Below are 26,952 nucleotides of genomic sequence, written 5' to 3' on the forward strand. Positions count from 1 at the left end.
CTCAGGTAAGGAATACAGGGTCTTGCTTGTTCATAGGCTAGAGCCCTACCAGTTGACCTGGAGTCCAGGCTTCTGCAGGGACAGTTAATGAGTTTGTTAGTGGGGTCTGAAAAGACACATTACCTTATTAGAGGGGAACAGTTCTCTGAAAAACAAGCTTTCAACAGCTAGTTTCAACCTCATTAATCCTATGGGGCAGAGTTTTACTACCAATAAAACATAACCTTATTAAAGCAGCTGGGTTTTAACTTACAGACAGATACATCTGATTGACTTCATTTTTATGGATTTTTAGCAACAGCTATAGTTTGCAAAATGTAACATCTAGTATATTCAATAAAATATATTGTACTCTACTATTGTTTTTCCTCAGTGTAAGCATGGTGCACATCCGTTAATTCAGCAAACTAATAGGCAAGTAGGAAGGACTTTCAGAGTTAAAAATTGATACCAGGCACTTTTTTGAAGAATTGTAGTTTAAAAACCAGCCATCAATAAACAGGTGCTTTGATTCTTGCCATTCCTGCAGTATTTGGGGCTAAAACAAAACTTGAGAAATTTAAAGCTCACAGTTGCCATCTGTTGACATATTTGTGAATTACATGTAGTCGGCATCAACCAATAGCAGGTTGATACATTAGTATCCCGTTTAGGATTTTTTGTTTCATTTCCAAAACTCATCAGGCAAACTTTAAACATGCATTTCCTGCCCCCTCCAAAAAACTTTTCACAAACTAAACATTTATTTCAAACAATTAGTTTATACTGAAGATATTTTAATTATTCCTGCTGACGAAAGAAATTGCAGGGGCATGTGGGTGGCTCAGTGGGTTAAGCATCAGACTCTTGATTCTGGCTCAGGTCATGATCTCAAGGCCAAGTATCAGATTCTTGATTTTGGTTCAGGTCATGATCTCAGGGTCGTGACATCAAGCCCTGCATAGGGCTCTGCACTCATTGGGAGTCTGCTTGAGATTCTGTCTCTCTCCCTCTACCCCTCCCCCCACTAGCCTGTTCTCTGTCTCTAAAATAAATAAATAAATAAATCTTCAAACAAACAAACACAATTGCAAATTTGTATCTCAGTAAACATAATTCATATCTAGAGTGAATTTTATCAATAAAATATTTTAAGAGGATGCTATATTGAAATCTTTGTTTTAAGCTGAATCAAATGTTTATGTATATGAACTGCTTGTAAGGGTACATTGAAGAGGAGCTGAAATTAATCATGTTAATAACAGCAAAACAAAACAAAAACTTCATTTCCAGAGATGGGGCCAAGTTACTCTCCAGTTTTTATTCATACTCTTATATGAATGTTCCTCTTAGGTCCAGGACTCTGCTTTGCCCTTCATTCAAGGAAGTTTTAAGTTCCTGCTCCCAAGTTCAGCTTTACAGCCCTCATCAGGCTAAACAGCATATTATAACTGATGTGTTGATCATGGTCTCCAAAAAGGATATATTATTGAGCACTTACTATAGGCCAGTCACTGTGCTTAGTACGACACTGCATTATCTCATTTACTCCACACAGATTCTCCATATCATTATACTTTTACACTACAGATTAGGAAGTTGAGGTTTAAAAAGACTAGGCAAGTTCTGCAGGGTTACAGAGCCAAGACTGACACCCAGATTACTAGACTCCAGCACCTGGCTCCTACCAGCCATGCCATATTGTGAATTGCTTTCTGCAAGACTCCCAGCCCTGCCACTTTAGCCTAAGCTGGTACTGCTTTGACATCTTTCCAAGCCTGTTAAAAAGGTAGTACTTACCAGTTTGATCTGATTCCCACTTTACCAGTTGTTTTTTAGGCAAAGGCTAATTAAAATAAGCACCCATTTTCTGAACTCTTAAAATTTCTTCCTTTATAATCTTTGGCCACGTGCATAGGAAAAGTGAGGATTTTAATGAGTCAGAGCATGAGCTCTGGAATGAATCATGACTGGGTTAAATTCCTTGATTAGCAGCTGTGTATCCTTGGAAAACTCGTTCATCTGCTCACTCAGGAAATATGTGCTAGGCACTAGGCTTGCAGCTTTTTACAATACAGATAGGATTACTACCTTCATGGGGCCAATATTTTAAAATCTTCCCTAGATTATAGTTTCCTCATCTGTAAAAATATTTAATAACTGTAGTAAGTGTGTAAAGATTCTGTGTTGGTGATTTGTAGAAAGCACTTACCACAGTGCCAGGCAGGTTTGTCGTGAAGTTTAGCTATGATGATGATGATCATGGTGGTGGTTGTGATACTGATGAAATCACGCATTCTATCAATTTGATAAAATCAATGACGAAGGGTGATGGAACTCTTCTTGTCGAGACTGTTATTACGCTCCTATTGGCGGGGGCACTTTTAGGGACTTCCAGTGCACGTCTGGTATAGGATAGAAGTAGACCCCGATCCTTTCTTAGGCAAAGGACAAAGTACTTGAGATCATAAGCATTTCATGCCTTGGATTGTACTGTCTATGTTCCAGAGTCTAGGCAAGAGGTTTTTCTCTCACACTCTCACTCAGAAACATGCACAGCTGCCAGGAAAGCAAACCTACTCTAGCCTGCTGGAGGATGAGACCATGGAGCCGCCCACACCTGACTACAGATGCTTGCGCGAGTCCAGCTGAGCCCAGGCCAAATTCGTACTCACAGAATTATGGACTGAATTAGTGATTGCTATGTAAGCCACCAAATTTGAGGATGGTTTGTTATGCAGCAAAAGCCAATTGATACAATGGCATTTTTACCTGCACTACTGCCCTTTATATAAAAATATTTTGTGTAAACCTTTATCCATCAAACTTTCGAATTCCATTTTTTTCAGTAGGTCTATTCTAATAATTTCAGATTTTTTTTTCTTTAAAAAGAACGAACTTGCCTAATAATGCTACACACCTAGTAAGTGGCAGAACCAGGATTCAGACTCACACAATGTAACTTTAGCACCCAGGCTCCTCACCTTGTGCTATATTAAACTGTCTAAGAATTGAGAATATCTTGTAACGACCCAAATCATCAACAATAAGAATCCTTTCCCTCATTTTCTACTTTCTAAAAATATAAAACAATGCACACTCATTACAATAACATGAAAATTGACACAATTTTAAAAAGCCATTAACCCACCCTCAAGAGATAACTGATATTAACACATAGTATTTATACATCCAGATTCTCTTCTAATCATATAAATGTGCATGTTTTCCATAAAAATCAGAGCATGTGGCACAAGTGACTTTGTAACTTATTTCAGCAGCCTACCAATTAGTGCACACTTCTATTGTTCCAGGGATTCATTGATTGCGAGGAATAGAAACACAGTAACATAATATAATGTGTATGTGTGTGTGTGTGGGGGGGGGGTCGATGGTAAAAAAAAAATCCAGAGAGTTGCAGGGACAATTTTGTTTCTTTTGAGGGTGGGTGGTGTGAGCGGACATGGAGACTAAGTCATGTTCAACCTTGTCTCTTCTCCTTGTAGAAAAGGGGTTTTCTTAGCACATGCTTGACTTTGACTTGACAGGGCTTTTCATGAGACAGAGACCAGCAATGCCTGACTTCCTGTGCCACTTTGATCAAATTTTATACAAAAAGAAAATAGTACAGTCCAACTATAGGCACTTGATCAAATAAACTTTGAATTTGTGTGGGGTGGAAGGTAGGTGGGAGGAATCTCACTGTACTTGTCTTCTTCTCTGGGTAATAGGTGAAACAGGTTAATTTGGTAAAGTAACTCCATAATGGTGAACATTTACACGTAGGCTAAATCACCTTTTCTCTCTTCCAAACCATGCAGATTGTGGATAGCAGCTAACAATCAAGCCAGAACTTTAAAAAACTAAAAAGTAAAAAACAATTTTCAAAACCAAATAAACAAATCTCTTAGGAACACACAAAGGGTTATAAAACTACCCCATATTTAAAATTTGTGAAAAATCATTTCTGGGGTAGTTGATTTTAGATAAGTTTTGTTTTGACTCAACTGTCCTGATGTCCAGCTTATTTTTACTAATTGCTTTGGACTAATTGTTTTCATTCAATTCACCTGCAGAGAATCTACACGCATCTTGACTGCGGGGAAAAGTTTTAATTTAACTGGTCTGGGGATGCTGTTAAGGCATCAGATTTTATTTTATTTTATTTTATTTTATTTTATTTTATTTTATTTTTTGGTTGTTTATTTTTTTATTATTATGTTCAATTAGCTAGCATATAGTACATCATAAGTTTTTGATCCATCCATTAGTTGCATATAGCACCCAGTGTTCATCACCACAGGTAAGGCGTCAGAATTTAAAGCTCCTCGGGTGATTTTTATGTGTAGCCAAAGCTGAGAACACTAAACAAAGGGGTCCTGCATAGGGCTGTTGCAGAACTTTCCAATCAAATCCAGGTAAAGGCTATTACATTTCCTATTCATGGGCTTATATTTATCACTGGGCTTTGGGAACAGTTTTATCCCATTAACATCTCATGCTGATTTTGAAATCAAAGAATACCAGAGAAAGTGTTTTTCACTTATCTAATTTGAACTTCCTACCATTTCTATAGGGAGCAGGGTAGGTACATTATTATTATACCTATTTTACAGGCAGAAAAATTAATTGAGAGAGGTTTACAGCTTTTTTTGCAATACCTAGGAGAGGTGGAGAGGTGTTACAAGTCACAATACTAACTGCTATGCATTTCTCTTGGCACTTACACAGTGTAGTCCTGTTGTATATTTATGTTTAGATCCTATTGCCTCACTAGACTTTGAGCTCTTTACTGCCTGTTAATTCTTTCATTCATTCACTCATTTCCTATGCATTGGCTGTTTTGTTTTCTTTTGTTTTGAGCCATTGAGGATTGCAGTGGAGAAAAGACAGTTATCATGGTTCCTGCCTTAGTGAGCTTGGAGTCTATGAAGGAACAGGCGGACCAATAGGCAACTGACATAAAATTGACATAAAAACAAGTGCTTGATGGGGGTAATTTACAAAAGTGGGGAAACTAATCCCCCATCTTGAGTTAGATGGGGGCGGGGAAGAGGGATAGGGTGGTAGTAAACTGCAGAGGAAGAGAATGCAGAAATCTAAGCTAAAATTTAACACATGAGTACAGTTTTCCCATTTGAGAGAAGTCGCTATGTTCTCAGGTAGCAGGAACTGATGAAAAAGAGAGCGAGCAAGGTGGAAGTGAATCAGTGAGCACGGGTGGCTAACAATGTAGAGCGGGAGGGTGATCAGTGAAACTGCTGGGCTGGCAGCAGACTTTAATACGGTCTTGTGAGTAACTTAAGATCCACATTGAGGAGTCTGTGCTACCCTGAGAAAACGGGGGTTCCTCTGTGGACAAGTCATGGTTATATTCTGTTTCGCAGAAGATGCCCCCGAGTGTCCTCTTGACCATAGGGTTAAGCTTCCGCGGCACTTCTGTACTTTTGGATGCGAGGACAGACGAAGTATCCGAATAGACTGGTATTTCCGCTCTGGACCCCGCAAGCCTTGGGGCTGATTTGATATTTGAGGATACAAGAGAGGCTCCAAGGGTAACAGCTGAACTGAGCCATTTGGAAGGTGGTGGTAAGATTTCCTGAATGAGTTGCTACAGAAAGAGTAGAGAATCCAGACGGGAGGGATGATGGGTTTATCTTAGGATGTGTTGCATTTGAGGCATCTGGGCTGCTTTTTAGGATTGGATTCCCTGCAATACATTCCCTAAAATTTTAAAGTTTGTTATTGTATTTTCCACACTTGTAAAATTTACCAGGCCACCTTACTACTGGAAATTATCAGTGTAAACTCCATTAAACCTACATACTAAATCCAAAGAGGGCCTTAGCGGAAGTAAAGGCTTGCCCGCCCAGGCGAGAGGAAGTGGTGGCTGGTCCTCCTTCGAGCATGCTCAATACGTAAGCACAGGCTCCTCGCTCCGCCAGTCGTCCCGAGTGCGAAGAAGTTGCTGCCCTCTGCTGGTCAGAAGCGCGTAATGCAACTCACGGAGAGAAATTTCCTAGGGGCGTGCCAGCTGGTGGATGACGTAGAAACCCGGCGTCCTGAGATAGCCGGTTATGCCTGCGTCAGCTGTGCGCGCCGCGGGAAACCTGACAAGCCGCATGGCTGCGGGTTGTTCAGAGGCTCCGCCGCCAAAGGCGGCCTCTGAGGGGCCGGTTGTGGGACAGGCCGGCGTCTTGCCCTGCCTGGAGCTGCCGACTTACGCTGCCGCTTGTGCGCTCGTGAATAGCCGCTACTCTTGCCTGGTGGCAGGCCCGCACCGAAGACACATCGCCCTGTCGCCGCGCTACCTGAACCGGAAACGCACCGGTATCCGGGAACAGCTAGATGCGGAGCTCCTACGCTATTCCGAGAGGTACCAGTCTCTTAGTCTTTTCCCCCGCCGAGCGGACAACGCCGTAACGTAGCCTGCCTTCTTGTAGGCACAGGAGAGGGCGGCGGGAGAACGTGCTGATGGCGTAACAGAAAAAGCGGTGAATGGGGAAGAACGCGCCGGCCACCTGGAGCTTAGGCTCGAGGCGGTCTGGAGTCTTCATCCGGCCCCAGAGGCCCGTATCTCCCTAGTCGGGATCTGTACAGGCCCATTTTATAGGCAAGAAGGGAAACGTAAAGGTGATGTGAATTGTGTCGGTGGAGCGGGTGGAGAAGCTTGTTCTAGAACTGGCGTGTAGGGGTAAGAAGGGGTCTAGAGACCCGGTAGGCCCAGTTCTGTGTGTGAACATTGGAAGTTTCGAATGCAGTACTTAAGTAGATTCTCTCTCAGAATGAGAGAAATTTTGCACATAAAGCAATACAGTCGTTTATTTGTAAACCATGAAAGACAGTTTCTGTTGTTTATTTTGGCTCTGGTACTTTCGCTGGGTTCTTTTGTCTCGGACCTGATCGTAGATGAGGAAAGTACAATTTTGTTTTGTTTTTAAGAACAGTTTAATTAGTCCAACTGGCCTATTGCCGGGTTTGAGGGTGAAAAACTTTGTGGTCCATTTAAATTAATATATTCAGAAAAAACTTGGAATTACAAAAGTGGAGGGTCAGAGGGAGGGAGGGAGCGTGTGTACTTTAATACTGCAGTAGACTACTTTGCCTCAAAAGCAAGGGTTCTAAAACTAGGATGAGTGGAATCCTTAGGGATTCCTTATTGCTCTTCAGGAATTTCATGACCTCCCCTCCCCTCTGGGAAATTTGCAGTCCGTTTTCTTGGGCAAACTATCCAAAGTGTTCACTTACTCAAGGGATCCTGAACGGGTTAAGAATCAAGCAAATCTAGAATGCACAGCTTACTCCGAGCGCCAGCACACTTGTGTGCCTATTCTGTATACTAGGGATTTAGGATTAAAAAAACAACAACAAAGAAAAAACAAGATCCCTGTTCCAAGAAACTGTAAGCTCTAATAAAGATAGAAATGTAAGCCAGATAAATCCAGTGAAGTGTTAAAATTTGACAGAAATCTAAATCCTTAAGAGGAAGAGTAGTGAATGTGATATTAGGACCTTTGAGGACCAACTTAATAGGAAAAGGGTTCTTTGAGATGGTCGTATTCAAGACAAAAAAAAAGTGGCATACACAAATGGATAGCATATATAAAATAGACTGCTTTGGTCAGAGAATTGTAAGTACTGTGTAACTGGAGTAAGGTGCATGTTTAGGGGAAAGACGTTGCCTGCAGTTGGACAGGAGGATACAGACAGCGGGGGGGGGGGGGACAACTCAGATGGACGTTTTTCTCTTTCCTTCCTGTCTGCTAGGTTTGTTTTTGTTTTCCTTTTTCTGTTTGCTTAAGCAGGCTTAGCACTTCATCCTCTCGGTGCCCTCCAGCTCTGAAATTTGGTGCACCCTGGAGAGAGTAGTGCATATCAGATCTCTGGGACAGTCGGATATTCAGTTTAAGAAGCCACGCTTGGTAGCATTAGCTGCTGGCTTAAGGAGAGTGAGACTGGAGACATGGAGACCAATTAAGGGATTGTTAAAATTGTGCAAGAGAAAATGACAACAGAGTATGGATTTGATATAAGGATATAAAAATGGTCGTAAAGTCTGGGAAGAGGTAGTGTGTCATGTATTTTACCACTTTCTGGAACCAATCAGTGCCTCCACTTGACAGGCTAGGGGGAAGCCTCTCCAGTCAGTGCCATTACACCAGAGATAGAAGGAACTGACTGATAATTTCTGTAACTGAATGGGACAGTGTGGTCATGCGGAGCAGGTTGCACTATGAACAGATGAGGATTGCCCACTCTACACCCCCCCGTCCTCCAACCCCCATTACCACACTGGAGCACCCCAATACCCCAGTGTGGTAAAGACTGACTTATTCAGTGCAAGTAAAGCAGCACACATCGAACTATGCATTTCTAATCAGGGACCACCCATTGAACATATCAAGATTTGTAATGTCATTCAACCATTTATCATGTATAGGTAGGTTTACAGACTTTGGGGCCATCCTGTAGAATCAGGAGGACTTGCTTCACTTTAAGAAATGAGAAAAAGGGAGTGTTGGGAGGTGGAAGAGGGACAATAAAGTATCCCCCAAACTGAGAAGGAACTTTGAGATTGGAAAATGAAGCAGGTGACTCCATACAGTTCACACAGAGTTTTATTCTAGGTAATTTACTGACAGGGGGAATTGGGCAGGTGATGATCCAGGCAGCCGCACAGCTATTCTCCACAGTGTCTGGACCTTGGTTCACATTTATAGAGTGCGAAGGGATGTGCAGAGGGCATTGTGGTGAGATCAGAGGTCTAACACTTAACAGACTTTGTGGCGCCACATGTGCTCAGGAAGAGGGGGGAGGAAAGTATGTTACCCCCTCTATATATGTTAGTTATATAGATATAACTATATAACTCAGGAAGAGGGGGGAGGAAAGTATGTTACCCCCCTATATATGTTAGTTATATAGATAACTAAATAACTTCAAGGAAGATCAGAATGAGCCTTCCCATATTCTGGTCAGGACACATTAACCTCCAGGGGACCTGGAACCCGTAGCCCTGAGGGAGGTCATCACTCGGACATGAACAAGATGGAGGGCCAAACATGGGGTCGGTATTTCAGCATTCATGCACTTTACCCCCAACATCTTTATGGCCCGTATGATGTGTACGGCATGTACATCAAAGCAATTGTGAATTTCAGCATAAGTGGTGGCCCCCAACAGGGAGGCGCTTCCTGAGGCAAGAAGGAGGGACATCAGCAGTGTGAGGCTGGGGCAATAAGAGAAATGTTTGAGAGTCAGTAGACATGGCAGATATTCATTTGGCAACAAAACAATAGCGGTTTGGTCCCCATACCACCATGGCTTTTCATCATTCCTCATTCTTGAGTGACAGGAATGACTCCAGCCACTTCCTGCTGAAAAGGTGGGATTATTGAGGACTTTGAGGAATGAAATTCCCTTGTGTCCAATTGCAGATAACCCTTAATATTAAGTTGAGCCCCCATCCTTCATAGAGGCCTTTTTTTTGGAACTCTAATGTATAGTCTTAGCATCTTATTCCACATTTCATAACGAGGTAAATCAGGTCAGTTCAGTTAAACAGTTGTCTCATTTTAGGAGCTGGTCCTGCAGGTGAGCTTTCAAAGTCAGGCGTGTAAGTGTGTAAGTAGGTAGAAATGCAGATATTTGAGGAAACCAGAATAATTCAGGATCCAGCCCAGTGTTAAAGGTAAACAATAAACATTTGAGGACAATTTATCAGAACTAGAATCTAACCCCCATAAAGATACATTACTGAGACCTAATTTTTTCTCTCCAAAAATCACCCTCATTTCCATCAGCAATAGCCAGATTAAGACTAATTTGTTTGTAAAACAAGTCCATTTTTAACAAATTTGGCCTAAATATTTACGTAAGTGCAAGAATAGTGACTGGCTGCATGTTCTTTCAGATCTGCTTTGCTGGAACTTTTCATAAGGAATTAGCCATTCAAGGCTAAGAGCCAAGCCAAGTACTTGCCAACACTTTCAGTACCTTTAGGGATCTGATTATTTCCTCGCTTCTTGGGGTCCCCCAAATATCCTGATGTTCCTGAGCCTGTCAGTAGGTTACCTTCCTTGTTTACCTGGTAAGGCTCCTGGGAACTCTGTAAGCAAAGTACCAGCTATGCCAGTTATTCCAGGGGGCTTCACTGGCTTCATAAAATCAACCTTAGTTCCTTAAAACTGTCTGGTCATCTGAGTCTATGCATGTCTTTCTCAAATAGGACATTCCAGTCAAAGCCTTGGTAATAGAATCAATTTTTCTTAAGGTGACCTGTTAAAAGAAGAGATTCTTCGTGAACTTATGCAAATAACTATAATTGCCATGAAGGTAAGAATACTCAAAGAGTTTCTGAATTCTGGAGAAATCAGGTAGGGAGAAAAAGATAAATATTTCCTTAAATCCTGAAGAGCAAACATTAGAGAACCAGTGATGTTTCAAACAAAGGTCATAAAAAACTATGATCATCTTCCTCGATTCATTCAGTCTCATGTTACTAATTTTTTTTTTCAGTTTGAATATAGTTTTCCCATTATTCCCAGTAATTCTTACTTGGCTTAGTTTGTGATCTTTAGTGTATCAGAAACCTGTGTTTGTCAAAGTCGTCTCTGTGGTTCTCCTTGAAGATGAAACAAATTTGTAAGAGCATCAGAATAGTAACTGTAAATAACAAAAGACTCAAAAAAGGCCTTGGTTAAAGATCATACGAAATTTCATTATAGTGCAGTTGACAAGGAAATATTTCTGTGATAGACAGTACTTCAGTAATCAGAATTACAAGTAATGATGCTATACCAGGATATATTAAAACTTTAGGAATTTCATAGCATTCACCCATGCAATATAACCTAAAAAGATTAATCATCACTTATCTGACAATGCTTCCCATGTAATTTACATATCAAATAAATAAGCCTTATTAGTTAAAAAGACTTCTTTTAGAATTTGAATTTTGAGAAATTTGTTAAAAGTATCAGAAGGTTTTAAAGCACATGCTCAGGGGCACTGAGTGGCTCAGTTGTTAAGCGTCTGCTTTCGGCTCAGGTCATGATCCCAGAATCCTGGGATCAAGCCCCGCATCAGGCTCCCTGCTTGGCAGGAAGCCTGCTTCTCCCTCTCTCACTCCCCCTGCTTGTGTTCCCTCTCTTGCTGTGTCTCTGTCAAATACATTAATAAAATCTTTGAAAAGAAGAAAATAAAGCACATGCTTAGGGGTGCCTGCGTGTCTCAGTTAGTTAAGCATCTGCCTTCAGCCCCACATAGGGCTTCCTGCTCAGTGGGGAGTCTGTTTCTCCCTCTCTCCCTCTGCTCCTCTTCCTGCTTGTGCTCTCCTGTGTGCACTCTCTCTCAAATAAATAAAATCTGAAAGAAAAAAAAAAAATAAAGCACACGCCTAAAAAGGACCACAGATCATTACAAAACTTAAAACTTACTTAACGTAGATGGCAGTGAGAGATTCTAAAGTCAAATACAGAAGGTTACATAGTTGTTAGCAAAACTTAACTTTTTTAATATTGAGAAGATATAGATTTATTAAGTAATTAAAGACCTAATAGCAAACTTTGTTTTTTTCTGGACAGATAAAGGAAAAACCTTTTACATTCTTCTATCAAGAGCAGACCAAGTATTCCAGGGAAACCCTGTCATTTCAACAGAGTGAAAAACCAAACTCCAGTTTTAAACCAGTGTACTTTTTTTTTAAACATTTTTTATTGTTATGTTAATCACCATACATTACATCATTAGTTTTCGATGTAGTGTTCCATGATTCATTGTTTGTGCATAACACCCAGTGGTCCATGCAGAACGTGCCCTCTTTAATACCCATCACCAGGCTAACCCATCCTCCCACTCCCTCCCCTCTAGAACCTTCAGTTTGTTTTTCAGAGTCCATCGACCAGTGTACTTTTTTTTTTTTTAAGATTTTATTTATTTATTTGAGAGAGAGAGAGAATGAGAGAGAGCACATGAGAGGGGGGAGGGTCAGAGGGAGAAGCAGACTCCCTGCCAAGCAGGGAGCCCGATGCGGGACTCGATCCAGGGACTCCAGGATCATGACCTGAGCTGAAGGCAGTCACTTAACCAACTGAGCCACCCAGGCGCCCTCGACCAGTGTACTTTTAAAACTATTAATTCCAGTCTTCATCCTGACCACACATTCTTTTGCAAATATTTCTTTTTCACAGACTTCTTACAACTTTTAAAAAATTTTTATTTATTTTTTACATTAAGATTTTCTCCTGTTTTCCCTCTTTAAATGAGTCTCATTTTAGGACATTACTTTTTTCCCTCTCAACAAAAATGTATTTCCATTCCTCATACTTTCTTACCAAAAACAAATATCTTATTTTCCTTACATACACAGTTGCTTCCCTCATTATTTCCAGTAGTTTTTTTTTTTTCCAGTAGTCTTTTTAAAGAATTTATTTATTTTGTTTTTAGAGATAGAGAGCAGGCGTGTGCAGGGAAGAGAGGGAGAGGGAAAGAGATAACCCAAGCAGACTCCATGCTGAGTGCAGAGCCCAGTGCGGGGCTTGATCCCATGACCCTGAGATCATGACCTGAGCTGAAACCAAGAGTTGGACGCTTAACTGACTGAGCCACCCAGGTGCCCCTCCGGTAGTCTTAATGACATTTGTTAGAATTATTTTTATTTTTATTTGTTTTTAAAAATTTTATTTACTTATTTGATAGAGAGCACAGGCAGGGGGAGTGGCTCAGGGAGAGGGAGAAGCAGGCTCCCTGCTAAACAAGGAGCCCGATGCAGAACTCGATCCCAGGACCCTGGGATCATGACTTGTGCCGAAGGCAGATGCTTAACCAATGGCAGACGCTTAACCTGCTGAGCCACCCAGGTGCCTGACATTTGTTAGAATTCTTAATGCTTAGAAACTTTACTTTCTCATGAAAACTAAGTAGTAAGCAGTATTAGTTTCAGGTGTACAATATAATTTGACAATTCTATACCTTACTCAGTGCTCATGATGATAAGTGGACTCTCAATCCCCTTCACCTATTTCACCCATCCCCTCACCCACCTCCCCTCTGGTAACCATCAGTATGTTCTCTTTCGTTAAGAGTCTGTCTCTTGGCTTGTCTCTTTTTTCTTTGTTCATTTGTGTTTCCTAAATTCCACATCTGACTAAAATCATGTGGTATTTGTCCTTCTCTGAGTGACTCTCTTCACTCAGCATTATACCCTCTCCATCTATCCATGTTGTTGCAAATAGCAAGATTTCATTCTTTTTTGTGGCTGAGTAATATTCCATTATATATAGACACTGCTTCTTTATCAGTTTATCTGTTGATGAACACTCAGGCTATTTGCATAATTTGGCTATTGTAAATAATGCTGTAATAAACAAAGGATGCATATATCTTTTTGAATTAGTGTTGTTATATTCTTTGGGTAAACGCCTGATAGTGGAATTACTGGATCATATGGTAATTCTATTTTTAATTCTTGGAGGAACCTCCATACTGGTTTTCACAGTGGCTGCACCTGTTTGATTTCCAACAAAAGTACACAAGGGTTCCTTTTTCTCCACGTTTGCCAACTTGTTTCTTGTATTTTTGATTTTGACCATTGTGACAGGTATGAGGTGAATACCCCATTGTGGTTTTGATTTGCAGTTCCCTGATGATGAGTGATGATGAGCATCTTTTCATGTGTATATTGGCCATCGGTATGTCTTTGGAAAAATGTTCATGCTTTTTTCCACCATTTTTTAATTGGATTATTTGGGGTTTTTTGGTATTGACTTATATAAATTCTTTATATATTTTGGATATGAATTCTTTATCAAATATGTCATTTGCAAATATCTTCTCCCATTCGTTAGGTTGTCTTTTACTTTTGGTGATTGTTTCCTTTGCTATGCAGAAGCTTTTGATTTTGATGTAGTCCTAGTAGTTTATTTTGCTTTTGTTTCTCTTCCTTCTGGAGACCTATCTAGAAAAATGTTGCTAGAGTTGATGCCAGAGAAATGACTACCTTTGCTTTTTTCTAGGATTTTTATGGTTTCAAGTATCACATTTAGGTCTTCAATCCATTTTGAGTTTATTTTTGTATATGGTAAGAAAGTGGTCCAGTTTCATTGTTTCACATGTAGTTGTCCAGTTTTCCCAACACCATTTGTTGAAGAGACTGCCTTTTTCCCATTGGATAGTCTTGCCTCCTTTGTTGAAGATTAATTGAGCATATAATCATGGGTTTGTTTCAAGGGCTGTTATGTTCCATTGATCTTATGTGTCTGTTTTTGTGGCACTACCATACTGTTTTTGTTATTATAACTTTGTAGTATAACTTGAAATCTGGGATTGTGATACTTCCAGTTTTGTTGTTCTTCAGGATTGTTTTGGCTATTCAGGGTCTTTTATGCTTTCTTAGAAACTTTAGGATTATTTGTTCTAGTTCTGTGAAAAATTCTGTTGGAATTTAGATAGGGATTGCATTAAATTTATAGATTACTTTCGAGAATATGGACATTTTAATAATATTGGTTCTTCCAATTCATGAGCTTGGACTATCTTTCCATTTGTTTGTGTTGTCTTCAGTTTCTTTAAAATTTTAGAGAGACACGGTGGTGGGGGCCAGAGGGAGAGGGGGAAAGAAACTTACGCAGGCTGTGCTGAGTGTGGAGTCCGATGCAGGGCGCCATCTCATGATCCAGAGATCACAACCTGAACTGAAACCAAGACGGGTATGCTTAACCAACTGTGGCAACCAGGCACCGTGTCTTCAGTTTTTCATTAGTGTTTTTCAGAGTACAAGTATTTCACCTCCTTGGTTAAGTTTTTTTTTTAATTTTTTAATTTTTTTTATTGTTAATCACCATATATTACATCATTAGTTTTTGATGTAGTGTTCCATGATTCATTGTTTACGTATAACACCCAGTGCTCCATGCAGAACGTGCCCTCTTTAATACCCATCCTCCCAACCCCCTCCCCTCTAGAACCCTCAGTTTGTTTTTCAGAGTCCATCGGCTCTCATGGTTTGTCTTCCCCTCCGATTTCCCCCCCTTCATTCTTCCCCTCCTGTTATCTTCTTTTCTTTTTTTTTTTTAACATATGTTGTATTTGTTTCAGAGGTACAGATCTGTGATTCAACAGTCTTGCACAATTCACAGCGCTCACCATAGCACATACCCTCCCCAGTGTCTATCACCCAGCCACCCCATCCCTCCCACCCCCCACCACTCCAGCAACCCTCGGTTTGTTTCCTGAGATTAAGAATTCCTCATATCAGTGAGGTCATATGATACATGTCTTTCTCTTCTTGACTTATTTCGCTCAGCATAACACCCTCCAGTTCCATCCACGTCATTGCAAATGGCAAGGTCTCATTCCTTTTGATGGCTGCATAATATTCCATTGTGTGTGTGTGTGTGTGTGTGTATATGTATATACATACCACATCTTTATCCATTCATCTGTCGATGGGCATCTTGGCTCTTTCCACAGTTTGGCTGTTGTGGACACTGCTGGTATAAACATCGGGGTGCACATACCCCTTCGGATCCCTACATTTGTATCTTTGGGGAAAATACCAGTAGTACAATTGCTGGATTGTATGGTAGCTCTATTTTCAACTTTTTGAGGAACCTCCATACTGTTTTCCAGAGTGGCTGCACCAGCTTGCATTCCCACCAACAGTGGAGGAGGGTTCCCCTTTCTCTGCATCCCCGCCTACATCTGTCGCTTCCTGACTTGTTAATTTTAGCCATTCTGACTGGTGTGAGGTGATATCTCATTGAGGTTTTGATTTGGATTTCCGTGATGCCGAGCGATGTTGAGCACTTTTTCACGTGTCTGTTGGCCATTTGGATGTCTTCTTTGGAAAAATGTCTGTTCATGTCTTCAGCCCATTTCTTGATTGGATCATTTGTTCTTTGGGTGTTGAGTTTAAGAAGTTCTTTGTAGATTTTGGATACTAGCTCTTTATCTGATATGTCATTTGCAAATATCTTCTCCCATTCTGTCGGTTGTCTTTTGGTTTTGTTGACTGTTTCTTTTGCTGTGCAAAACTTTTTATCTTGATGAAGTCCCAATAGTTCATTTTTGCCCTTGCTTCCCTTGCCTTTGGCGATGTTTCTAGGAAGAAGTTGCTGTGGCTGAGGTCGAAGAGGTTGCTGCCTGTGTTCTCCTTTAGGATTGTGATGGACTCCTGTCTCACATTGAGGTCTTTCAACCATTTGGAGTCTATTTTTGTGTGTGGTGTAAGGAAATGGTCCAGTTTCATTCTTCTGCCTGTGGCTGTCCAATTTTCCCAACACCATTTGTTGAAGAGACTTTTTTTCCATTGGACATTCCTTCCTGCTTTGTCGAAGATTAGTTGACCATAGAGTTGAGGGTCCATTTCTGGGCTCTCTATTCTGTTCCATTGATCTATGTGTCTGTTTTTGTGCCAGTACCATACTGTCTTGATGATGACAGCTTTGTAATAGAGCTGGAAGTCTGGAATTATGATGCCGCCAGCTTTGCTTTTTTTCAACATTCCTCTGGCTATTCAGGGTCTTTTCTGGTTCCATACAAATTTTAGGATTATTTGTTCCATTTCTTTGAAAAAGTGGACGGTATTTTGATGGGGATTGCATTGAATGTGTAGGTTGCTCTAGGTAGCATAGACATTTTTACAATATTTGTTCTTCCAATCCATGAGCATGGAACGTTTTTCCATTTCTTTGTCTTCTTCAATTTCTTTCATGAGTATTTTATAGTTTTCTGAGTACAGATTCTTTGCCTCTTTGGTTAGATTTATTCCTAGGTATCTTACGGTTTTGGGTGCAATTGTAAATGGAATCAACTCCTCAATTTCTCTTTCTTCTCTCTTGTTGTTGGTGTATAGGAATGCCACTGATTTCTGTGCATTGGTTTTATATCCTGCCACTTTACTGAATTCCTGTATGAGTTCTAGCAGTTTTGGGGTGGAGTTTTTTGGGTTTTCCACATAAAGTATCATATCATCTGCAAAGAGTGAGAGTTTGACTACTTCTTTGCCAATTTGGATGCCTTTTATTTCTTTTTGTTGTCTGATTGCTGTGGCTAGGACTTCTAATACTATGTTGAATAGCAGTGGTGATAGTGGACATCCCTGCCGTGTTCCTGACCTTAGGGGGAAAGCTCTGTTTTTCCCCATTGAGAATGATATTTGCTGTGGGTTTTTCATAGATGGCTTTTATGATATTGAGGTATGTACTCTCTATCCCTATACTCTGAAGAGTTTTGTTCAAGAAAGGATGCTGTACTTTGTCAAATGCTTTTTCTGCATCTATTGAGAGGATCATTTGGTTCTTGTTCTTTCTTTTGTTAATGTATTGTATCACGTTGATTGATTTGCAGATGTTGAACCAACCTTGCAGCCCAGGGATAAATCCCACTTGGTCGTGGTGAATAGTCCTTTTAATGTACCGTTGTATCCTACTGGCTAGTATTTTGGTAGGAATTTTTGCATCCATGTTCATCAAGGATATTGGTCTGTAATTCTCCTTTTAGATGGAATCTTTGGTTTGGGGTTCAAGGTAATGGTGGCCTCATAAAACGAGTTTGGAAGTTTTCCTTCCATTTCTATTTTTTGGAACAGTTTCAGAAGAATAGGTATTAATTCTTCTTTAAATGTTTGGTAGAATTCCCCTGGGAAGCCATCTGGCCCTGGGCTTTTGTTTGTTGGGAGATTTTTGATGACTGCTTCAATTTCCTTAGTCTGTTCAGGTTTTCTATTTCTTCCTGGTTCAGTTTTAGTAGTTGATACATCTCTAGGAATGCATCCATTTCTTCCAGATTATCTGATTTGCTGGCATATAGTTGCTCATAATATGTTCTTATAATTGTTTGTATTTCTTTGATATTGTGATCTCTCCTTTTCATTCATGATTTTGTTGATTTGGGTCATTTCTCTTTTCTTTTTGATAAGTCTGGCCAGGGGTTTATCAATCTTGTTAATTCTTTCGAAGAACCAGCTCCTAGTTTCGTTGATCTGTTCTGCTGTTCTTTTAGTTTCTATTTCATTGATTTCTGCTCTGATCTTTATTATTTCTCTTTTTCCTGCTGGGTTTAGGCTTTATTTGCTGTTCTTCCTACAGCTCCTTTAGGTGTAGGGTTAGGTTGTGTATTGAGACCTTTCTTGTTTCTTGAGAAAGGCTTGTATTGCTATATACTTTCCTCTTAGGACTGCCTTTGCTGTATCCCAAAGATTTTGAACAGTTGTGTTTTCATTTTCATTGGTTTCCATGAATTTTTTTAATTCTTCTTTAATTTCCTGGTTGACCCATTCTTCAGTAGGATGCTCTTTAGCCTCCATGTATTTGAGTTCTTTCCGACTTTCCTCTTGTGATTGAGTTCTAGTTTCAAAGCATTGTGGTCTGAAAATAGACAGGGAATGATCCCAGTCTTTTGGTACTGGTTGAGACCTGATTTGTGACCTAGGATGTGATCTATTCTGGAGAATATTCCATGTGCACTAGAGAAGAATGTGTATTCTTTTGCTTTGGGATGGAATGTTCTGAATATGTCTGTGAAGTCCACTTGGTCCAGTGTGTCATTTAAAGTCTTTATTTCCTTGTTGATCTTTTGCTTAGATGATCTGTCCATTTCAGTGAGGGGGTGTTAAAGTCCCCCACTATTACTGTATTTTGCTTTTGTTATTAATTGGCTTATATAATTGGCTGCTCCCATGTTAGGGGCATAGATATTTACAGTTGTTAGATCTTCTTGTTGGATAGACTCTTTAAGTAGGATATACTGTCCTTCCTCATTTCTTATTACAGTCTTTGGTTTAAAATCTAATTTGATATAAGGATTACCACTCCAGCTTTCTTTTGGTGTCCATTAGCAAGGTAAATGGTTTTCCACCCTCTCACTTTCAATGTGGGGGTGTCTTTGGGTCTAAAATGAGTCTCTTGCAGACAGCATATTGATGGGTCTTGTTTTTTAATCCAATCTGATAGTCTGTGTCTTTTGATTTGGGCATTTAGCCCATTTCATTCAGGTTAACTATTGAAAGATATGAATTTAGTGCCACTGTATTGCCTGTAAGGTGACTGTTACTGTATATTGTCTGTGTTCCTTTCTGGTCTATGTTGCTTTTAGGCTCTCTCTTTGCTTAGAGGACCCCTTTCAATATTTCTTGTAGGGCTGGTTTTGTGTTTGCAGATTCCTTTGTTTTTGTTTGTCCTGGAAGCTTTTTATCTTTCCTTCTATTTTCAATGACAGCCTAGCTGGATATAGTATTCTTGGCTGTGTATTTTTCTCATTTAGTGCTCTGAGTATATCATGCCAGTCCTCTCTGTCCTGCCAGGTCTCTGTGGATAGGTCTGTTGCCAATCTCATGTTTCTACCATTGTAGGTTACATATCTCTTCTCCCGAGCAGCTTTCAGGATTTTCTCTTTGTCTCTGAGACTCATAAGTTTTACTATTAGATGTCGGGGTGTTGCCCTATTTTTATTGATTTTGAGAGGTGTTCTCTGTGCTTCCTGGATTTTGATGCCTGTTTCCTTCCCCAAATTAGGGAAGTTCTCTGCTATAATTTGCTCCATTATACCTTAAGCAGCCCCTCTCTCTTTCTTCTTCTGGGATCCCAATTCTAATGTTGTTTCATCTTATGGTATTGTTTATCTCTCGAATTCTGCCCTCGTGATCCAGTAGTTGTTTATCTCTCTTTTTCTCAGCTTCTTTATTTTCCATCATTTGGTCTTCTATATCACTACTTCTCTTTTCTGCCTCATGTATCCTAGCAGTTAGTTCCTCCATTTTTGATCGCACCTCATTAATAGCCTTTTTGATTTCGACTTGGTTAGATTTTAGTTCTTTTATTTCTCCAGAAAGGGTTTCTCTAATAACTTCCATGCTTTTTTCAAGCCCAGCTAATATCTTTAAAATCATCATTCTGAACTCTAATTCCAACATTGTACTAATGTCCGTATTGAATAGGTCCCTGGCAGTCAGTACTGCCCCTTGTTCTTTTTGTTGAGGTGATTTTTTCCATCTTGTCATTTTGTCCAGAGGAGAAAAGATGAATGAGAGAACAAAATGCTAACAGGGTAACAACGTCCCCAGAAAATATACTCTAAACAAATCAGAAAAGACCTGAAACCAGGGGAAAAGAAAGGGAAAGAAAGAAAAAACATAAAAACAAACAAAACAAAACAAAAAAAACCAGAATATGATCAAATATGATCAGGCTGGTGCATAGATCAGTGCCACACACTAGATTTTGGGTGTAATTTGGTCTGTTAGAAGAAAGTGCCTCCCAAAATTTTAAAGAAAGAAAAACTTACATATGTACAAAAATAGGGTTAATAAGATGAAGGATTGGAATATGACTGTAAAGATGAAAATTATAAAAATTTTATAAAAGGAATTGATAAGTTGTTTGAAAAAAGAAAGAAGAGGATTTAAAAAAAAAGGAGGGCGCCTGGGTGGCTCAGATGGTTAAGCGTCTGCCTTCGGCTCAGGTCATGATCCCAGGGTCCTGGGATCGAGTCCCACATCGGGCTCCCTGCTCCTTGGGAGCCTGCTTCTCCCTCTGCCTCTCTCTCTCTGTCTCTCATGAATAAATAAATAAAATCTTAAAAAAAATAAATAAAATAAAATAAAGGAGAGAATGTGATCAGACAGGAGACTAGAACAAAGCCATACACTAGAGATTTAGGGTATATTTTGATCTGTTAGAAGAAACTGTATCTCAATATTTTAAAGAGAGAACAACTTATATATATCTGCCAAAAATAAGGGTAACTACTATGCAGGGATAGAATATGCCTCTAATAATGAAAAGTAAAAATGTTTTTTAAAAAAGAGATTGATAAGATGTTGGTTGAAACAGGGAAAAAGAAACTAGAAAAAAAAGACAGTTAAAAAAAATTAACTTTGAAAGACTAAAGAATCATGGTAAAAAAGCCATGGATTCTGTGTGCAGCATTCCCCTAGCTCTGGAGTTCTGTTGTTCTCATTGATGGGTAAACTTGGTCTTGGCTGGCTGTTCTTGCTGATCTTCTGGGGGATGGGCCTGTTGCCATGGTTCCCAAATGTCTTTGCTGGAGGCCGAATTGCCCCGCCCTTGCTGGTCCGGGCTAAGTAATCTGCTCGGGTTTGCTCTTGGGAGCTTTTGTTCCCTGCAAGCATTCCGTACAGCTTTGGAGGAGGAGAGTGAAAATGGTGGCCTTCCGTCTCCACCCCAGAGGAGCCAAGAACTCGGGGCCCCACTTTGTGAGCCGCCAGAGAAAAGCAGTCAATCACTCCTGTCTCCCCGGTCTCTGGCCGCACTCCATGCTCACCAGGCCTGTGACCACGCATTTCTATCTCTGGCACCCGACCCCGTGTGGAGTCTCCAAACCCAGCAGATCCCTGCGGTGTGTTCCTGCACCGCTCCTCCCGGGGGAGGAAGGGGAGTCTCCCTGGATCTGCCGCTTGTTGGGTTCCTGCTGGAAGAGCAGTGGCCTGTGTCGCGGATCACAGCTTATGGCAACACCGAGCTGAGAGCCTGCTCCAATACCTGGGTGCTCTGCCGCACTCAGGCACCCCTGGTCTTTCTCTGACCCCGAGGGTCCTGAGACCACACTGTCCCGCGAGGGTTCCATCCCCCGCTTACCACTGGAGTGAGGTCCCTCAGCGGAGCAGACTTCTAAAAGTTCCAGTTTTGTGCTCCGGGGCTCTGTCACTTGCCGGATGAGGCTGATGGAGGCCCCCTCCCCCCGCCATCTATCCTCCCAAATATCGCCTCGGATTCACTTCTCCGCACGTCCTACCTTCCAGAAAGTGGTCGCTTTTCTGTTCAGAGAGTTGCTGCTATTCTTTTCTTCGATCTCCTGTTGAGTTGGTAGGTGTTCAGAATGGTTTGATCCTTATCCAGCTGAATTCCTGGGACCAGATGAAATCCAGGTCTCCTACTCCTCTGCCATCCTGCCCAGCTTCCCGGTTAAGTTTATTCTTAAGCATTTTACTATTTTTGGTGCAGTTGTAAGTAGGATTGTTTTCTTAATTTGTTTCTGCTACATTATTAGTGTATAAAAATGCAGCAGATTTCTGTATGTTCATTTTGTATTCTGTGGCTTTACTTAATTCATTTATCAGTTCTAGTAGTTTTTTGGTGGAGTCTTTCAGGCTTTCTTTTTTTTTTTTTAAAGATTTTATTTGAGAGAGTGCATGCGAGCAAGAGCATGAGTCGAGGTGGGGGTGCAGAGGCAGGAGGGGAAGAAGCAGACTCCCTGCTGAGCAGGGAGCCTGACGTGGGGCTCCTTGCCAGGTCTCTGAGATCATGACCTGAACCAAAGGCAGACGCTTAACCAACTGAGCTACCCAGGCTCCCTGAGTCTTTCAGGTTTTCTATGTATAGTATCATGTCACATACAGTGAGTGAAATTTTTGTTTCTTCCTTACCAATTTGGATGCCTTTTTTTCCTTTTCATTGTGTGATTTCTGTGGTTGGCACTTCCAGTACTCTGTTGAATAAAAGTGGTGAGAGTGGACATCTTTGTCTTCTTCCTGTTCTTTGGGGAAAAGCTTTCAGTTTTTCACTATTGAGTATGATATTAGCTGTGGGTTTTTCATATATGGCCTTTATTATGTTGAGATATGTTCCCTCTAACCTAGTTTGTTGAGGCTTTTCATCCTAAATGGCAGTAACACTTTGTTAAATGCCTTTTATACATCATTTGAAATAACAGGGTTTTTTCGTTTTGTTTTGTTTTAAGATTTTATCCATTGAGAGAAACCATGCACATGAGCAGGGGGGAGGGGCACAAGGAGAGGAAGAAGCTCCTCTGCACTGTGCAGGGAGCCTGACTCGGGACTCGATCCCAGGACCCTGAGATCGTGACCTGAGCCAAAGGCAGATATGCCTAACCAACTGAGCCACCTAGGCGCCCTGAAATGATACAGTTTTTATTCTTTCCCTTTGTGATGCAGTATATCACATTGATTGATTTGCAAATATTGAATCTCTCTTGCTTCACAGGAATAAATCACACTTGATCATGGTGAATAATTTCTTTAACGTATTGATGGATTCAGTTAGCTAACATTTTGTTGAGGAATTTTGCATCTATGTTCATCAGAAATACTGGCCTGTGGTTCTTTTTTGTGGTGTCTTTTTTGGTATCAGTATAATGCTGGCCTCCAAATGAATTTGGAAGCTTTCTTTACTCTTGTATTTTTTAGAATAGTTTGAGAATAGTAAGTATTAAGTATTGAAATGTGTGGTAGAATTTACCTGTGAAGTCATTTGGTCCTGGACTGTTGTTTGTTGGGAGTTTTTAGGTTATTCATTCAATTTCATTGCTGGTAGTCAGTCTGTTCAAATTTTCTGTTTCTTCTTTGTTTAGTTTTGGGTGGTTGTAAGTTTCTACGCAGTTATCCAGTTCGTCTACGTTGTCCAATTTGTTAGTATATAATTTTTAATTATATTTTTATTTTTATTTTATATATTTTTAATTTTTTAATAATGTCTTAAAATGCTTTGTATTTCTCTGATGTTGGTTATTTCTCCTCTTTCAATTCTGATTTTGTTTGAATTTTCTCTGTCTTTTGAAGAGTATGGCTAAAGGTTTATCAGTTTTGTTAATCTTTTCAGTGAACCTGGTCCTGGTTTCATTGATCTATTCTATTTTTAGTTTTTATTTTATTTCTGCTCTAATCTTTATTACTTCCTTCCTGCTATTGGTTTTGGGTTTTGTTTGCTCTTTTTCTAGCTCCTTTGGGTGTAAGGTTAGTTTGAGATTTTTCTTGTTTCTTGAGGTAGGCCTGTAGTGTTATAATGTTCCCTCTTAGAACAGCTTTTACTGCATCCCCAAAACATTTTGGACCATTGTGTTTTCATTTTCGTTTGTCTTTTTTTTTTTTTTTTAAGATTTTATTTATTTATTTGACAGAGACAACGAGAGAGAGAGCACAAGCAGGGGGAGTGGGAGAGAGAGAAGCAGGCCTCCCACGGAGCAGGGAGCCTGATGCGGGGCTCTATCCCAGGACCCTGGGATCACGACCTGCGCTGAAGGCAGATGCCTAACGACTGAGCCACCCAGGCGCCCCCATTTTCGTTTGTCTTTGTGTAATTTTTTATTTCCTCTTTGATTTTTTTGACTGACACATTCCCGGTTTAGTAGCATGTTACTTAATCTCCACTTAATTGTGTTCTTTTAGATTTTTTTCTTCTGGTTGATTTCTACTTTGATAGCATTAAGTTTGGAAAAGATGCATAGTATGACTTCAGTCTTTTTGAATTTGTTGAGACTTATGAGCTAACATACCTATTTTGGAGAATATTCTGTGTGCATTTGAAAAGAATGTATGTTTCCTGTTTTAGGATGGTATGTTCTGCATTTATCTGTTAGATCCATCTGTTCCAGTGTGTCATTCAGAGTCACTGTTTGTTGATTTTCTGTTTGGATGATCTATCTATTGATGGAAGTGGGGTATTAAAGTCTTCTACTATTATTGTATTATTATTGATTACTTTCTTATGTTGTTATGTTTACTAGTGATGAGTTCCTTTAACTTTTGTTTGTCTGAGATATCCTTTCTCTCTCCTATTCTGAATAGAGTATCCTCGTGGCTGTTTTTTTTTTTTTTCTTTTTCCTTGAATGTATCAAGCCACTCTCTGCTGACCTGCAATGTTTCTGCTGAAAACTCCACTGATAGCCTTATGGAGTTTTCTATATGTAACTGTTTTCTTTTCTCTTGATGCTTTTAAAATCCTCTTTTTATCATCATTTTTTGCCACTTTAATTACTGTGTGTCTTGGTGTGGACATTTTAGGTTGCTTTTGTCTGGGGCCCTCTGTGCCTCCCGGATCTAGATGTCTGTTTCCTTCCCCAGACTCAGTAAGTTTTCAGCTATTATTTCTTCAAATAAATTTTCTGTTCCCTTTTGTCTCTTTTCCTTCTGGGATCCTCATAATGTAAATGTTATTATACTTGATAGTGTCCTCAGTTCCTTTAATCCATTTTCACTTTTTATTATTTGTTTCTCTCTTCTGTTCATCTTGATTGCTTTCCATTATGCTGTCCTCAAGGTCCATGATCCATTCTTCTGCATCCTCCAGCTATGATTTATTCCCTCTAGGGTATTTTTAATTTCACTTATTAAGTTCTTCATATCTAATTGTTTCTTTTTTATGTTTTCTGTTTCTTTGTTGAGGGTCTCACTGATGTCTTCCACTCTTCTCTCAAATCCAGTGATCATCTTTATGATCATTATTTTCTCTATCAAGTATATTATCCCATTTCGTTTAGCTCTCTTCTTGTGAATTTGTACTGTTCTTTCATTTGGGACATATTCCTTCTCATTTTGTTTAATTCTGTGTCTGTTAGGAAAGTCATCTGCTCTTGAAAGTAATGCCCTTAAATACAAGAGGTCTTGTAATGCCCTGCAGTGCAATGTTTCCTATTCACCAGAACCTGGCAGTTCAGGGTGTCTATTATGTGTGTTGTGTGTGCCCTGCTTTTGTGGCTGAGACATGTTTTCCTTCAGTCCAGTCGTCTGCAATGGCTCTCTTTGCCTGTGTGGGCAGGGTTTGGTCCATGTGTTGTTAGTGGGCTAGTCTGGGACCACCTTGGGCTTGAATTGAGCCAGAGCAGTCTTTTGCCAGAGCTGTGGAAGCACCAAGCTCAAGGGTGCTTTCCCTGTGTGGTCACCTGAGCAACTTTTGCTGGTGGGTTGGGTCTGCAGTTAGACCAATGTCTGTCCCCAATCCACTGCTGGGGCTGCAGCTGGACGGGTATGTGCTGTTATTTTCCCTCTCCCAGGGGCAAGTGTCACTTTGGAGTGGTGCTGGCCCCTGTTGGGGCTTGTGGCACTGCTTTGAATGGGCTTCAGCCAAGATCTGCAGGAGAACAAGGGAGCTGGTTGTGCTGCATCCAGTACCAGCAAGGTCTACTACATTGATCTGCTATGGGAGGGGAGCTAAAGCCGCCTGGGAAAACTGCAGAGGGCTGGAGGGGGTGGATCCACATAAATGTGTGGCTGGGGCATGCTTCTAGCAAGCTAGGTGTAGATTGTTGTGCTTTGCTGGGTCCTGCAGCTGTCCCTGTATTTAGGCTGGGGGCAGGTGTTGGGGAGGGAAGTGGTGCCCACCAGCTCTTTTGTTCTTGGAGAAATCTCCTGAAGTTCCCTGCTTCTTCAGCCCATGCTCTGAGATTATTAAATAAATCTCTTTCCTGTATACCCCAGGCATTTTTCAAACTGCTGCTGCTTTGCTGTATGTCAGCGGGACTATCTGTTCTGTCTCTTTAAGGGCAGGGACTCTGTTTTCTGTCCCCCTCCTGCCTCTTAATGTATTGAGGCTGCTGATTTTTAAAGCTCTAGGTGTTAAGTCCTGTTGATTGTTTAAAAAACAACAACAACAACAAACCAAAAACAAAAAAAAAACGGGAGAAGCCAGGCCCCTCCGGTTTTCAAAACCAAATGTTATGGGGATTTGTCTTGTCAGTGCAGCCCCCCAACCTGGGGAGCCTGGGGCAGGTCTTCTCTCCCCTCTCTGCCCTCACAGAGTCCCTCCTTCCTAAGGTCAGTCCCTCCTTCCTAAGGTTAGTCCCCCTCTATGGTACAATCTTTCAGTAAGCATAAAACATGTTTATGAACAGATCCAAATTTATCTTTACTTTTTCCGTAATAAGACAGAAGTAGATAAACGTTATGTTTCGTAATCAATATTTTCAGTATTTTATTTGGAAAAAAATTTAGATGTCCAATGAATGGTTTCTTAGGGTTTTATGTATTTACCCAAATCCTTTTGGGTTTAGGCTCTATGGTCACATTCCCAAGTTACCAATTTTGAACCCTACAGAACCCAATACTTCTCTCTTATAGGAAGTAGTTTGCATTACTACCTTTACTATCATGAAAATACATCTTTACTGTGAATTGAAACTTAAAGGTAATATAACCTACCTTCACAATTGGAAAAAAAAACAAACCTGTAAGTGCTCCAACATGATACCATAAAATATGTTTCAGTGTGATAATGCTCAAG

General features: G+C 40.4%; 1 protein-coding gene across 2 annotated transcripts in view; it reads left to right on the forward strand.

Annotated features, from left to right (window-relative positions):
* The first annotated feature begins 6,050 nt into the window (after positions 1–6,050).
* POLR1F (RNA polymerase I subunit F) overlaps positions 6,051–26,952 on the forward strand; it is a 138,454-nt gene continuing 117,552 nt past the window's right edge. Inside the window, exon 1 of one of the 2 annotated variants that reach the window (XM_045864596.3) lies at positions 6,051–6,355. In XM_045864596.3, coding sequence (XP_045720552.2) covers positions 6,057–6,355 — 299 coding nt within the window. In that variant the 5' untranslated portion in view covers positions 6,051–6,056. The remainder of the gene's footprint in view (positions 6,356–26,952) is intronic. The other variant, XM_045864595.3, reaches the window with a different exon arrangement.

The sequence above is a fragment of the Mirounga angustirostris genome, unplaced genomic scaffold (assembly GCF_029215605.1).
Source record: "Mirounga angustirostris isolate CCGP_5_RB_7025 unplaced genomic scaffold, mMirAng1.0.hap1 SCAF_12, whole genome shotgun sequence".
Taxonomy (NCBI): domain Eukaryota; kingdom Metazoa; phylum Chordata; class Mammalia; order Carnivora; family Phocidae; genus Mirounga; species Mirounga angustirostris.